At 50.6% G+C, this 14,753-nt stretch overlaps 1 protein-coding gene across 1 annotated transcript in view; it reads right to left on the reverse strand.

The window, feature by feature from the left end:
* LOC137348262 (receptor tyrosine-protein kinase erbB-2-like) overlaps positions 1-14,661 on the reverse strand; it is an 89,720-nt gene extending 75,059 nt beyond the window's left edge. The window contains 1 exon segment of the mRNA XM_068013691.1: positions 14,568-14,661. Within this exon segment, the coding sequence (XP_067869792.1) occupies positions 14,568-14,622 (55 nt within the window). The 5' untranslated portion in view covers positions 14,623-14,661.
* Positions 14,662-14,753: the final 92 nt, after the last annotated feature.

Genomic DNA, 14,753 nt, shown 5'->3' on the forward strand with positions numbered 1-14,753 from the left:
GTGACTTGAACTTGCAGGTGGTGGTTGTTTCCATACGTCAGCTGCCCTTGTCCTTTTAGGTGGTAGAGTTCGGGGGTTTGGAAGGCACCATCGAAGGCACCTTGGCGAGTTAAAGCAGTGCATCTTGTAGATGGTGCCGCCACTGTGCACCAGTGGTGCAGGGAGTACCCATCAAGCAGGCTGCTTTGTCTGGGATGGTGTCAAGCTTCGAGTGTTGTTGGAGGCAAGTGGAGAATATTCCATCACGCTCCTGACTTGTGCCTTGTAGATGGTGGACAAGCTTTGGGGAGTCAGGAGGTGAGTTACTCAGCACAGAACTCCGAGCCTCTGCCAATGTAGCCATGGTATTTATGTAGTTGGTCCAGTTAAGTTTCTGGTCAATGGTGACCCCTAAGATGTTGACAGGGGGCGATTCAGTTATGGTAATGCCATTGAATGTCAAGGGGAACTGGTTAGATTCTATCTTGTTGGAGATAGTCATTGCCTGACACTTGTGTGGCTTGCCACTTAGCACAAGCCTAAATACTGTCCAGGTCTTGCCGCATGCGGACAGACTGCTTCAGTATCTGAGGAGTCATGAATGGTACTGAACGTTGTGCAATCAGTGAACATACCCCACTTCTGACCTCATGTTGGAGGGAAGGTCATTGATCAAACAGCTGAAGATGGTTGGGCCTAGGACATTACCCTGAGCAACTCCTACAGCGATGTCCTGGGGCTCCAACAACCACAACCACCTTCCTTTGTGTTAGGTATGACTCCAACCAGTGGAGACCTTTCCCCCCGATTCCCATTGATTTCAATTTTGTTAGGGCTCCTTGAGGTCAAATACAGCCTTGATGTCAAGGACTGGGACTCTCATCTCACCTCTGGAACTTTGCTATTTTGGCCATGTTTGATCAAGGCTGTAATGAAGTCTGGCGCTGAGTAGCCCTGGCAGAACCCAAATTGAGCAGTGAGCAGGTAATTGCTGAGCAGGTGCTGCTTGACAGCACTTTTGACAACACCTTCCATCACTTTGCTGATAATTGAGAGAAGACTGATGGGGTGTTAACTGGCTGGATTGGATTTGTCCTGCTTTTTATGGACAGGACATATCTGGGCGATTTTCCACATTCTCGGGTAGGTGTCAATGTTCTGGCTGTACAGGAGCAGCTTGGATAAGGGTTTGGTTCGTTCTAGAGCACCAGGAATGTTGTCAGGGCCCACAGCCTTTGCAGTAACCAGTGCCTTCAGCCGTTTCTTGATATCACGTGGAGTGAATCGAATGGCTGAAGACTGGCATGTGTGATGGTGAGGACCTCAAGAGGAGGTGGAGATGGATCATCCACTTGACACGTTTGGCTGCAAATTCTTCAAACTTCTCCTTTACACCAATGTGCTGGGCTCCCACATTATTGAGGATGGCGATGTTTTTGAAGCCTCCTCCTCCGGTTAGTTGTTTAATTGTCCACCACCATTCATGACTGGATGTGACAGGACTGCAGAGCTTTGATCGGATTCTTTGGTTATGGGATTGCTTTGCTCTGTCTGTAGCATGCTGCTTCTGCTATTTAGAATGGATGTAGTCCTGTGAAGTAGCTTCACCAGGTTGGCACCTCATTTTTACATATGCCTGCTGTTCTTCCTGATATGCAGGGCCATGAGGTTACAGATTGCAGTTGAATACAATTTTGCTGCTGTTGATGGCCCATAGCATCTCATTGATTCCCAATTTTGAGTTGCTAGATCTGTTCTGAGTTTATCCCATTTTGCACAGTGGTAGTGCTACACAACACAATGGAGGGCGTTGTTCCGAAGGAGGGTCACTGACCCGAAACGTTAACTCTGCTTCTCTTTCCACAGATGCTGCCAGACCTGCTGAGTGGTTCCAGCATTTCTTGTTTTTATTTCAGATTTCCAGCATCCGCAGTATTTTGCTTTTATTACAATGGAGGCTGTCCTCAGTCAAAGATGGGACTTCATCTCCACAAGGACAATGTGATGGTTACTCCTACCAATACTATCATGGACAAATACATCTGCAATAGGTCGACTGGTGAGGACGAGGTCAAGTAGGTGTTTCCCTCTTGTTGGTTCCCTCATCACCTGCCACAAGCCCATTCTGGCAGATACATCCTTTAGGACTCGACCATTTCAATCAGTAGTGGTGCTATCAAGCTACTTTTGGTGATGGACGTTGAAGTCCCCAATCCAGAGTACGTTCTGTGCCTCAGTGCTTCTTCCAAGTGGTGTTTAATATAGCTTGGTTTTAAGGAACTTCTTAAAGGAGGAAAGAGGGGTTGAGAGGTAGGAGGGGTTTAGGGAGGGAATTCCAGAGCTTAGGGCCCAGAAAGTTAAAGGTACATCTGCCAATAGTGGATTAAAACTGGGGATGCTCAAGAGGCCAGAATGAGATGACGCAGATATCTTGGAGGATTGCGGGACTGGAGGGGATTACAGAGATAGGGAGGGGTGAGGCCATGGAGAGATTTGAAAACAAGGATGAGAATTTTAAAATCGAGGCATTGCTTAACCAGGCGCCATGTAGTTCAGTAAGCACAGGGGTGATGGGTGAACGGGACTTGGCACGAGTTAGGATACAGGCAGCAGAGTTTTGGATGGGCTCAAATTTACTGAGGTTAGAATATGGGAGGCAGGCCAGTACTGTTGGAATAGTCAAGTCTAGAGGTCAAAAAGGCATGAATGAGGGTTTCAGCAGATGAGCTGAGACAGAGTGGAATCAGGCAATGTCATGAAGGCGGAAATAGGCCATCTTAACGATGGTGCAGATATGTTGTAGGAGCTAATCTCTGGGTCAAATATGACACCAAGGTTGCGAACAGTCTGGTTTACTCCCAGATAATTGCAAGGAGAGGGATGGAATTAGTAGCTGGGGAATGGAGCTTGGAGCAGGGACTGAAGACAACGGCTACAGTCTCCCAATATTTAATTGGAGGAAATTTCTGCTCATCCAGTACTGGATGTCGGGTGAGCAGCCTCACTGTGGAAGAATTGAGAGAGGTGGTGGTGAGGTAGAACTGGGTGTCATCAACATACATGTGAAAACTGTCTTTTCAAATGATGTCGCCGAGGATGATACAGCAGCTTTAACTGAGTAAAATGACCTAACGTGCTTCACAGAACCTTTGTCAAACAAAAGGTTGGGAGGCCAGCCAGGAGAGCACTGGAACAGTCAAGTCTAGAGGTAACAAACTTCAGTTAGATAGTGTGTCAGCACCAGACTATTGGAAGGCTATTGAGGCTTTTAAGATTCACAAGGATGCTGCCTGACTTGAGGGAATATAAAAACAAAGAAAGACTTGAAAAATTGGATCTTGTTTCATTAGAACAAAGGTATCAGAGCAATAGGATATGAATGTTTAGTATTACAAGAGGATGGGACAGGTTTAAATAGAAGCAGACTGTTTCCACTGGTTGAATGTCTAGGAGGAGGGCCACAGATGCAATAATAAATCCAAGAGCTTTAGATCAAAGTGCAGGAGAAACTCCTTTACAGAGAGTTGTGAGGCTGTAAAATTCACTTCCAGGGTAATAGTTATGGCAGAAATTGTGTCAACATTCAAGATTAGATTAGGTAGGTGGGCTGATGTAAGAGTGGTTGACAGGATATGGAAACAGGGCAGGTAAAAGTGATTGGGACTATTTGGACCAGAATGGTTTGTTCCTGTCGTATTTGATGGTTTTCCTGGGAAGAGGTCTATCACGGGGGATCAGCACCCCTTCCAACACCATTGTGCAGCAGGAATTGGGAGCACATCTCATGTTCAGGAAACAACGAGCCCGATTTTAACTTTGCAAGTGAATGGGTTTCGAGTGTGTTCAAATTGGGCTGACGGCATTTAAACAAGGGAGCCCATGACTCTTTTCAGCATGGAGACGTGATGCCGATGTGCGAGACACCTAACTCAATCTTTCAGCAAACACTCTCCTAGGGTATTCGTGTTGAGTTGGGAAGTCTCATGATTACACAAACCATTCCCTTGTTTCTCAGTCTCCAAATCAAATGATTGAGATAGCACGAAAAAAGAGAAATAGACTGCACACTCTATCTGGAAAGGGACACTCCTCACTTCCATAAACCCAGAGAACGCAGCAATAGGTCAGAAAATACTCTGACACACTGCTGGAGTTTAACCACTGATAAGCTCCTGCTGCTTGTCTCACCAGGAATACCCAAGTTCTTAAAGCACTTTGCTCATGAAGTCAGCGGATGGCCACAATCCTCCCCATTTCACTGAGCGAGAATCCTCCTTTCAAACTGTAACTCGGCTGGATCTGAGTGGCAGGATTTCCAACAACTTACATTAATATACCATCTATAACATAGGAAAGACGCTGCCTCCGGAGAATCCTTGGCATCAGGTGGCAGGACCGTATCTCCAACACAGAGGTCCTTGAGGCAGCCAACATCCCCAACATAAACACCCTACTGAGCCAGCGGCGCTTGAGATGGCTTGGCCATGTGAGCCGCATGGAAGATGGCAGGATCCCCAAAGACACATTATACAGCGAGCTCTTCACTGGTATCACACCCACCGGCCGTCCATGTCTCCGCTTTAAAGACGTCTGTAAATGCGACATGAAGTCCTGTGACATTGATCACAAGTCGTGGGAGTTAGCTGCCAGTGATCGCCAGAGCTGGCGGGCAGCCATAAAGGCAGGGCTAAAGAGTGGCGAGTCGAAGAGACTTAGCAGTTGGCAGGAAAAAAAGACAGAAGCGCAAGGAGAGAGCCAACTGTGAAACAGCCCCGACGACCAATTTTATCTGCAGCACCTGTGGAAAAGTCTGTCACTCTAGAATTGGCCTTTATAGCCACTTCAGGCGCTGCTTCACAAACCACTGACCGCCTCCAGGCGCTTACCCATTGTCTCTTGAGACAAGGAGGCCAAAGAAGAAGAAAAAGAACATAGGAAACCTCCCATGGTGTGGTGTACAGCCTGAAGGGGTCAATACTCAGGCAGTTACGTATACTACAACTGGGTTGGATACAGAAATCAGAACATCCCATAACACCTGAATGTATACAAATGTAGAAATCAGCTATTTCATACACTCCTACATCCTCAACCTTACAAACCCCATAAAACTTAGACACCAGTAAATCTAAACACAAAAGGTTTACTGACTGAAGTTTAACTTTCTTAGTCCTGCAACTACATTTGTTCTCATTTTGTTTTCAGTTACGAGACAGCAGCACAGGTTTCCAGGAAATCCCTGGGTGGGTGCAGACAGGTGGAGGTTAAAGGTGGACTGCGTCAGTCAGTTCACATTCTGGGCACCAGCACTGTTTGATCCAGAGCTATGCAAAGACACCAACAACCACACGACAAGTCACTGCACTGTAAACAATGAATGGTCTACATGTTAGGTGTGCGCCTGTTTTGGAAGGTGGGGGAAGCAAAGGCTGATCTGGGAGTGGCTCCTGTAACTGCAGGCACTTTTGGCTCGTATTGTGCAGAAATCTAAGACGTCAGTTGTTCCAACAAACAGGAGGGATTGTGTTTCTCTTCCCGAAACTCACCAGGTAAAAATCATCAGGAAAGAATGAACAAGGCAGAATGTGGCTCTGAGACAATTACTCTGTGAGGAAGGCACTCAAGGACAGCCATTTGATTTCAAATTTTTTTAAATATATGTTGAACCGCAAACTTCCAAGAGATTTCAGCAGTATCAATGTAAACTTCGACAAAGACGGACACAAGGGTCTGATACATCACCAGCCACTCCCTGCAACCCCTCCAAATAACCCAGCAAACTCAGGGGAAATAGATGCTCTCCTTCCTTTGCCCAACCTTTCACCTTTCCACTCCAGCACTTCCTGACCCTGGGTGGCATTGGATCACAGCTGAAAAGGCCACTTCAGAAAGAAGTTTAATCCAAGGGGTGTGGGGCCATTAACCAGGAAATGCATGGTCACGGGGCTGGGGGAGCATTAAGTGGGGAGGGCATGGGCACAGGGGCTGTTAACCCAGGGGTGCATGGGCATGGGGAGGGGTGTGTTAACCTGGGGATGCATGGACAAGGGTAGCACTAATGTCCTGTGGTTCCACTTTGCTGACAGTGCTGAACACAGTGCCTGTGGATTGAGGTGAGCTCCTCCTGGTCTGCCCAACCCGGGGCTGGGAGAGGGAAGAGGCCAGAAGCCTTGTTAGAGGCTACGCTGAATAGAACTGTGGAGCGATCACAGTGGCTCGAGTAACCAGAGGAAGCAAGATGGACTAAACTCAGCAACAGGCTCATTCATGATGTTATCGGCAGGACGGTGAAAAGTTAAGAGTGATATTCTGGGAGAGAGGGCGGCACAGTGGCGAGCACTGCAGCCTCACAGCTCCAGCGACCCGGGTTCAATTCTGGGTACTGCCTGTGTGGAGTTTGCAAGTTCTCCCTGTGTCTGCGTGGGTTTCCTCCGGGTGCTCCAGTTTCCTCCCACAAGCCAAAAGACTTGCAGGTTGATAGGTAAATTGGCCATTATAAATTGCCCCTAGTATAGGTAGGTGGTAGGGAAATATAGGGACAGGTGGGGATGTGGTAGGAATATGGGATTAGTATAAATGGGTGGTTGATGGTCGGCACAGACTCGGTGGGCCGAAGGGCCTGTTTCAGTGCTGTATCTCTAAAACATAAAACAAAAACAAAAAACAACAGGAGACAGTGTTCCTGATGGGTTCAAAGTGCAAAGTTCCCGACCTATAAAGAAGTAATCTGTAGAACCGCCTTTGAGTAAATGAGAGATGTAAACAAAGATCTCGCCACAGACACACTACACCATGTAACCCTTGCACTGCTCAGGGTGTTCCAAAGAAACAGAAAAACAGGATGAACTAGTCTGATCGACTCCAAACGACACCAACAACAACACAAACAGGTGGCTCATAGAGCTTCACAGAACAAACAACAATTAAAAACTGGCTCAACCAGAAGTTTATGAACATGCGTGGCTTTCGATACTCCCCACTGTGAGCTGACACACTCCACAAACAGAAGTTGGTGCCTGGTTCATAGAGTGATGGATTAGCCATCACACAAGGTGAAAACTAAATGACAAAGACTGTCTCGATCGGTGCATCCTAAAGATTACAACAGGGAACTTGATGACATTTCTACGTTCTCTCTCTGTGTTTCACTACTACACTGTCACTGAGTGGAGGGAGTTGGCTTGATGAACACCCCCCCCCCCCACCCCTCCCCTCCCAGTCTCTAGGTTGCAGTGTAGACTGATCACACAGAGCAAGAACAGCTCTCAAACCCTGGTCTGCTCAGGCACAGCGTACAAGCAGCTCTTCCACATTTCTTCACCCAAAATAAAATATTAGAACTTTTCTCACTATATTTAAATGTTATTCATGTGTGCATCTGGACAGTGTCTGCAGGTTTATCCACCATGTGGAGAACCATTGCTAAACCCAAACCTGTCCAACATCATGGATACTTAGCAAGGTCACAGGTCAGCAGTCAGCAGCAGGAACCCTGGCTGATTTCCCCCCGCCTGCCATACCCCTTACCATAGGGATCCTAAACCCCATCACAGCCTGGCTGAGATCAGCCAAGACGGGAGATCGACACTCACCCACTGAGCTGCCACTGAACATGCCCTCTCATAGAATTATACAGCACAGAAAAAGGCCCTTCGGCCCATTGTGTCTGTGCGCGGTCATCAAGCACCTAACTATTCTAGTCCCAGCTCTCAGTAGATTCTTAGTGGCAAATATTACCAGCACAGTTCAATGTCTAATAGCCTGATCCTAGCAGCAGCACAAACTGTGATGTGACCATTTAAACATCAGCCCAACAAAAAACTGCAAGTGTACAAAAGCTCCCCTTCAAGGCGCTGTTACGAGAGTTTATATCCAGAAACTGCTCATTTCTTTCACCAATATTTTAACTAAGCATTAAATTCTCAAACTTTCTCCCCATTTTCAGATGACAGTGGCATGCTGTTTCAGCTGGGTGTAATGCAAAGTCTGAGCAATCATCAAACAAAACAAACAGACCACAGTCTCACTGCTGCCCTTTCAAATGTCACCTGGGGCCCAACAAAGAGACTGGACAAAAAGATTTGTATCTCCTGCTAAAGTTAGACATCTGGCCTTGCGATAGCACCTGTGTGCACATTAGCCTTTCCACACAGGGCTCAGGCATGGAGCAAGTCCCTCCACTCAGGGCCCAGGCATTGAGAAAGTCCCTCCACTCAGGGCCCGGGTGCAGAGAGGGTCCGCTCCCTCTACACAGTGCCCAGGCATGGAGCAAGTCCCTCCACACAGGGCCCAGGCATGGAGCAAGTCCCTCCACACAGGACTCGGGTGCGAGCAGGTCCAGTCCCTTCATGCAGGGCCCACGGCCTCGATTACCAACGGTCAGAAACTGAGTGAGCGAGGTGACTTGAGGAAAACACTTTCCAAAATGACAACATGCTTTGCTGACAATTGATCATATTAAACAATCCCTTATCAATGAGCCCATGTCTCGATCACAAGCATCACAAACTGCCAGTGTTGTAAATATTTAAAAATTAACTTTTCAAGGGCATTTTCTCTGAGCCTTGCCTCACTCTACTGCCATTTTTCCAAATTATTTTTACTTCCTATCTAATGGCAGCTGCAGGCAAAATATTTGGCTTTTGTTGAAATATTGGTGACTCGGTGGCACCCTGTGACACCCACAATAATTCACAGGAAATTTCCATTTGCAGAGACAAGCCAGGGAGACAGCAAGTTGCAAGCACCCACCGCACGCACACTGCCGGGAAATCACTGTGAGACTAAGAGGTGTAAAATCACACCAGCAGTTAATAAATTACACACTCCTGGCATTGTGCCTTCATGTGACTGAACCACATGTTATAAACACAGACTGCAGTCATAGAGTCATTTATGGCACAGAAGGCAGCCATTCGACCCACTGAGTCCATGCCACCTCTCCACAGAGCTATCCAGTTGGTCCCACTCCCTCACTCGATCCCCGTAGCCGTACAAGTTTATTTCCTTCAAGTGGCCATCCAATTTCCCTTTCAAGTCATTGATTATCTCCGCTGCCATCACCCTGTGGGCAGCAAGTTCTGGGTCATTACCACCTGCTGCATAAAAAAGTTCTTCCTCACATTTCCCCTGCATCTCTTGCCCAAAACCTTCAATCGTGTCCTCCAGTCCTTGTACCATTAGTTAATGGGAACAGTTTGCCTTGTCTAACTATTCTAAGCCTGTCATAATCTTGTACACTTCTATTAAATCTCCCCTCTCCTTTGTTCTAAGAAGACCACCACCAGCTTCTCCAAACTAACCTTTAACTAAAATCTCCTATCCCTGGAATCATTCTGGTAAATCTCCTCTGCACCCTCTCAAGGACCCTCACATCCTTCCTAAAGTGTGGTGACCAGAACTGGATGCAATGCTCCAGTTGGGGCCTAACCCGAGCTTTATAAAGGTTCAGCATAATCTCCCTGCTTTTCTACTCAATGCTTCTGTTTATGAAGCCCAGGATCCCCATATGGTTTACTAACCACTCTCTCAATTTGTCCTGCCACCTTCAAAGATCTATGCACATAAACCCCCAGGTCCCTCTGTTTCTGCACACTCTTTCAAACTGCGCCATTAAGTATATATTGCCTCTCCCTATTCCTTTTGCCAAAATACATCACTTGTCAGTATTAAATTCCATCTGCCACCTCTCTGCCCATTCTGCTAGCCCATCTATGATCTCTTGCAGGCGGTTCATATCATCTTCACTGTTTCCCAAGTTTGGTGTCATCAGCAAATTTTGAGATTCTACTCTGTATTCCAAAATCAATGTCATTTATATATAGCAAAAAAGGCGGTAGTTCCAACACTGACCCTTGGGGAACACCACTGTCTGCCATCCTACAGTCTGAAAAACAGCTATTTATTATGACTCACTGTTTTCTGTCCTTGCCAATATTTTTATCCAACTGGACAGTGACCCTTCTATTCCATGAGCCTCAATTTCATCAGCCTTTTATATGGTACTTTATCAAAAACTTTCTTAAAATCCATATAAACATCCACCACATTCCTTTCATTAACCTTCTCTGTTACTTCATCAAAAACTTCAATTAGTCAAGTATGATCTGCCTTTTACAAATCCGTGCTGGCTATCCTTAATTAACTCGAACCTCTCCAAGTGTGTTTATTTTTTTCCCTGATTATTGTTTCTAAAACCTTATCCACCACTGATGTTAAACTAACTAGCCTGTAGCTGCTAGGACTGTCCTTACACCTTTCTTGAATAAGGGTGTCACATTTGCCACTCTCCAATCCTCTGGCAACTCCCCCATATCCAGGGAAGATCGAAATATTATGGCAAACTCTTCCGTTATCTCCATCCCCACTTCCTTTAGCAACCTGGGATGCAACTAACACAAACATTCCAATACCCACATAGGAGAAAGACACCACAAAATTCTACACCAGGTGTCAAGAACCAGACATGTTCCACAAATTGTGTTCTATTTGACACTGAGCTTCTGACTCCATTTGCTCTCCATTACCCATTTCCACATCATAACATTGCCCACATCAACCCCTGCTGCTGAAATCCTCAACTATATATTTGTTACCTCTAGATTTGACTACACCAACGCTCTCCTGATTGGCCGCTCATCTTCTACCCTCCATAAACTCGAGATCATCCAAAACTCTGCGCCCATATCCTAACCCGCACCAAGTTCACAGCTCCAGCGACCCGGGTTCAATTCTGGGTACTGCCTGTGGGGAGTTTGCAAGTTCTCCCTGTGTCTGCGTGGGTTTTCTCCGGGTGCTCCGGTTTCCTCCCACAAGCCAAAAGACTTGCAGGTTGATAGGTAAATTGGCCATTATAAATTGTCACTAGTGTAGATAGGCGGTAGGGAAATATAGAGACAGGTGGGGATGTGGTAGGAATATGGGATTAGTGTAGGATTAGTATATATGGGTGGTTGATGGTTGGCACAGACTCGGTGGGCCGAAGGGCCTGTTTCAGTGCTGTATCTCTAAACTAAAGTCAGGTTCACCCATCAACCCCCCCACACTTGCTGACTTACATACTGTCTCCCAGTCCTGCAGCACATCGATTTTAAAACTCGCATCTTTGTGTTCAAAACCATCCAGGGACTCGTCCCTCCCTATCTCTATAACATCCTCCAGTGCGACAACTCCCCCCTTCAAACACAAGTGACCGTTTGCACAGAACCCTCTCCCCATTGTTTTGGCCTGTCATTGGTGGCAAATGCCTTCAGCCATCTAGACCGCATGCTCTGCATTCCCTCCCCTAACCTCAGCCTCCTTAAAATTTACCCGTTTGACGAAGTGCTTGGTGGCACTTGTGAATATCTTCCTTACTGGCTCAGCGTCTATGCTCTCCGAGAGTATTTTTCCCTGTGACTGTGTCACAAGGTTGTTGTTTCAAGTCACACTCGAAAAACTCAAGCACAAAATCCAGGCTGATTGCCTTTCAATCAGGGCAAATGCGAGGTGATGCATTTTGGAAGATCCAATTCAAGAGTGAACTATACAGTAAATGGAAAAGTCCTGGGGAAAATTGATGTCCAGAGAGATTTGGGTGTTCAGGTCCATTGTTCCCTGAAGGTGGCAACGCAGGTAAATAGAGTGGTCAAGAAGGCATACGGCATGCTTTCCTTCATCGGACGGGGTATTGAGTACAAGAGTTGGCAGGTCATGTTACAGTTGTATAGGACTTTGGTTCGGCCACATTTGGAATACTGCGTGCAGTTCTGGTCGCCACATTACCAAAAGGATGTGGATGCTTTGGAGAAGGTGCAGAGGAGGTTCACCAGGATGTTGCCTGGTATGGAGGGCGCTAGCTATGAAGAGAGGTTGAGTAGATTAGGATTATTTTCATTAGAAAGACGGAGGTTGAGGGGGGACCTGATTGAGGTGTACAAAATCATGAGAGGTATAGACAGGGTGGATAGCAAGAAGCTTTTTCCCAGAGTGGGGGATTCAATTACTAGAGGACACGAGTTCAAAGTGAAAGAGGAAAAGTTTAGGGGGGATATGCGTGGAAAGTTCTTTACGCAGAGGGTGGTGGGTGCCTGGAACGCGTTGCCAGCGGAGGTGGTAGATGCGGGCACGATGGCGTCTTTTAAGATGTATCTAGACAGATACATGAATGGGCAGGAAGAAAAGAGATACATACCCTTAGAAAATAGGCGACATGTTTAGATAGAGGATCTGGATCGGCGCAGGCTTGGAGGGCCGAAGGGCCTGTTCCTGTCCTGTAATTTTCTTTGTTCTTTGACACTCAAGGGCAGCACTGAGGAGTGCCGCACTGTGGGAGGGGCAGCACTGAGGAGTACCATGTTGTCGAGGGGCAGCGCCAAGGGAGCATCGCACCGTTGGAGGGGCAGCGCCAAGGGAGCATCGCACTGCTGGAGGGGCAGCGCCACACCACACCATCAGAAGGGCAGAGCAGAGGGGCAGCGCCACACTGTTGGTGGGCAGAGCGGAGGGAGAGCGGCGCACCGTCGAAGGGGCAGCGCCGCACCGCGTTACCGGAGCAGTGCCAAGGGAGCGCCGCACCGTTGAAGGAGCAGCAGTGCCGAGGGAGCGCCGCACCGCGTTATCGCAGGAGCAGTGCCGAGGGAGCGCCGCACCGCGTTATCGGAGGAGCAGTGCCGAGGGAGCGCCGCACCGTTGGAGGAGCAGCAGTGCCGAGGGAGCGCCACACCGTTGGAGGGGCAGGCTTTGGGATGAGATGTTAAACTGATTCCCCATCTGCTCTCTTGGGTGTGTGTTGACCACTGCACGATTGGATGATCAGGGGGAATTCTCCCTGGTTTTGCAAAGCAGCTATTTTTCTTTCAACCAACATCACTAAACACAAATTATTTGTTCATAATCACAATGCTTTTTGTAAGCTTTGAACAGCGACTGCACTTCAAACACTCCCTCGGCCCGAGCCCACCTCACCCCCTGCCCCAAGACTTCACACCAAGCCCCTCTGACACCCCCCAACATCCCACAAGCACCCCCCAAACATCCCACCAGTACTCCCCCCAACATCCCACCAGCGCCCCCCAACATCCCACCAGCGCCCCCCCCAACACCCCACCAGCGCCCCCCCCAACACCCCACCAGCGCCCCCCCAGCGCCCCCACCAACACCCCACCAGCGCCCCCCCCAACACCCCACCAGCGCCCCCCCCAACACCCCACCAGCGCCCCCCCCAACACCCCACCAGCGCCCCCCCCAACACCCCACCAGCGCCCCCCCCAACACCCCACCAGCGCCCCCCCCAACACCCCACCAGCGCCCCCCCCAACACCCCACCAGCGCCACCCCCCCCACCAGCGCCCCCCCAGCGCGCCCCCCCAACACCCCACCAGCGCGCCCCCCCAACATCCCACCAGCGCGCCCCCCAACATCCCACCAGACGCCCCCCAACATCCCACCAGACGCCCCCCAACACCCCACCAGCGCCCCCCAACACCCCACCAGACGCCCCCCAACACCCCACCAGACGCCCCCCAACACCCCACCAGACGCCCCCCAACACCCCACCAGACGCCCCCCAACACCCCACCAGACGCCCCCCAACACCCCACCAGACGCCCCCCAACACCCCACCAGACGCCCCCCAACACCCCACCAGACGCCCCCCAACACCCCACCAGACGCCCCCCAACACCCCACCAGACGCCCCCCAACACCCCGCCAGCTCCCCCCAACATCCCGCCAGCGCCCCCCAACATCCCACCAGCGCCCAACACCCCACCAGCGCCCCCCAACACCCCACCAGCGCCCCCCAACACCCCACCAGCGCCCCCCAACACCCCACCAGCGCCCCCCAACACCCCACCAGCGCCCCCCAACATCCCACCAGCGCCCCCCAACATCCCACCAGCGCCCCCCAACATCCCACCAGCGCCCCCCAACATCCCACCAGCGCCCCCCAACATCCCACCAGCGCCCCCCAACATCCCACCAGCGCCCCCCAACATCCCACCAGCGCCCCCCAACATCCCACCAGCGCCCCCCAACATCCCACCAGCGCCCCCCAACATCCCACCAGCGCCCCCCAACATCCCACCAGCGCCCCCCAACATCCCACCAGCGCCCCCCAACATCCCACCAGCTCCCCCCCAACATCCCACCAGCTCCCCCCCAACATCCCACCAGCTCCCCCCCAACATCCCACCAGCGCCCCCCCAGCACCCCCCAGCATCCCACCAGCGCCCCCCAGCATCCCACCAGCGCCCCCCAGCATCCCACCAGCGCCCCCCCAGCACCCCACCAGCTCCCCCCAACACCCCACCAGCTCCCCCCAACACCCCACCAGCTCCCCCCAACACCCCACCAGCTCCCCCCAACACCCCACCAGCTCCCCCCAACACCCCACCAGCGCCCCCCAACACCCCACCAGCGCCCCCCAACACCCCACCAGCTCCCCCCAACACCCCACCAGCTCCCCCCAACACCCCACCAGCTCCCCCCAACACCCCATCAGACGCCCCCTCCCCCACAAACCCCGGGGCCGGTTCGGTTACCAACCGTTACCCCCTCCCAAACCTCGGCTCCCACCCTCCTCCCCGCTCTGCCGGGCCCTCTCTCACCGTGTCTCTGAGCTGAACCGAGCGCTGTGAGGAGCAGCAGCCCCGCGAGCCGCATCGTCCCGCCAGCCGCCCGAGCGCCACTTCCGGCTCGCGGGGAGGGGGCGGGGCAAGAGAGGAGGCGGGGCGAGAGGGGGAGGCGGGGCGAGAGAGGGGGAGGCGGGGCGTGAGAGGGGGAGGCGGGGCGTG

The sequence above is a fragment of the Heterodontus francisci genome, chromosome 33 (assembly GCF_036365525.1).
Source record: "Heterodontus francisci isolate sHetFra1 chromosome 33, sHetFra1.hap1, whole genome shotgun sequence".
Lineage (NCBI taxonomy): Eukaryota > Metazoa > Chordata > Chondrichthyes > Heterodontiformes > Heterodontidae > Heterodontus > Heterodontus francisci.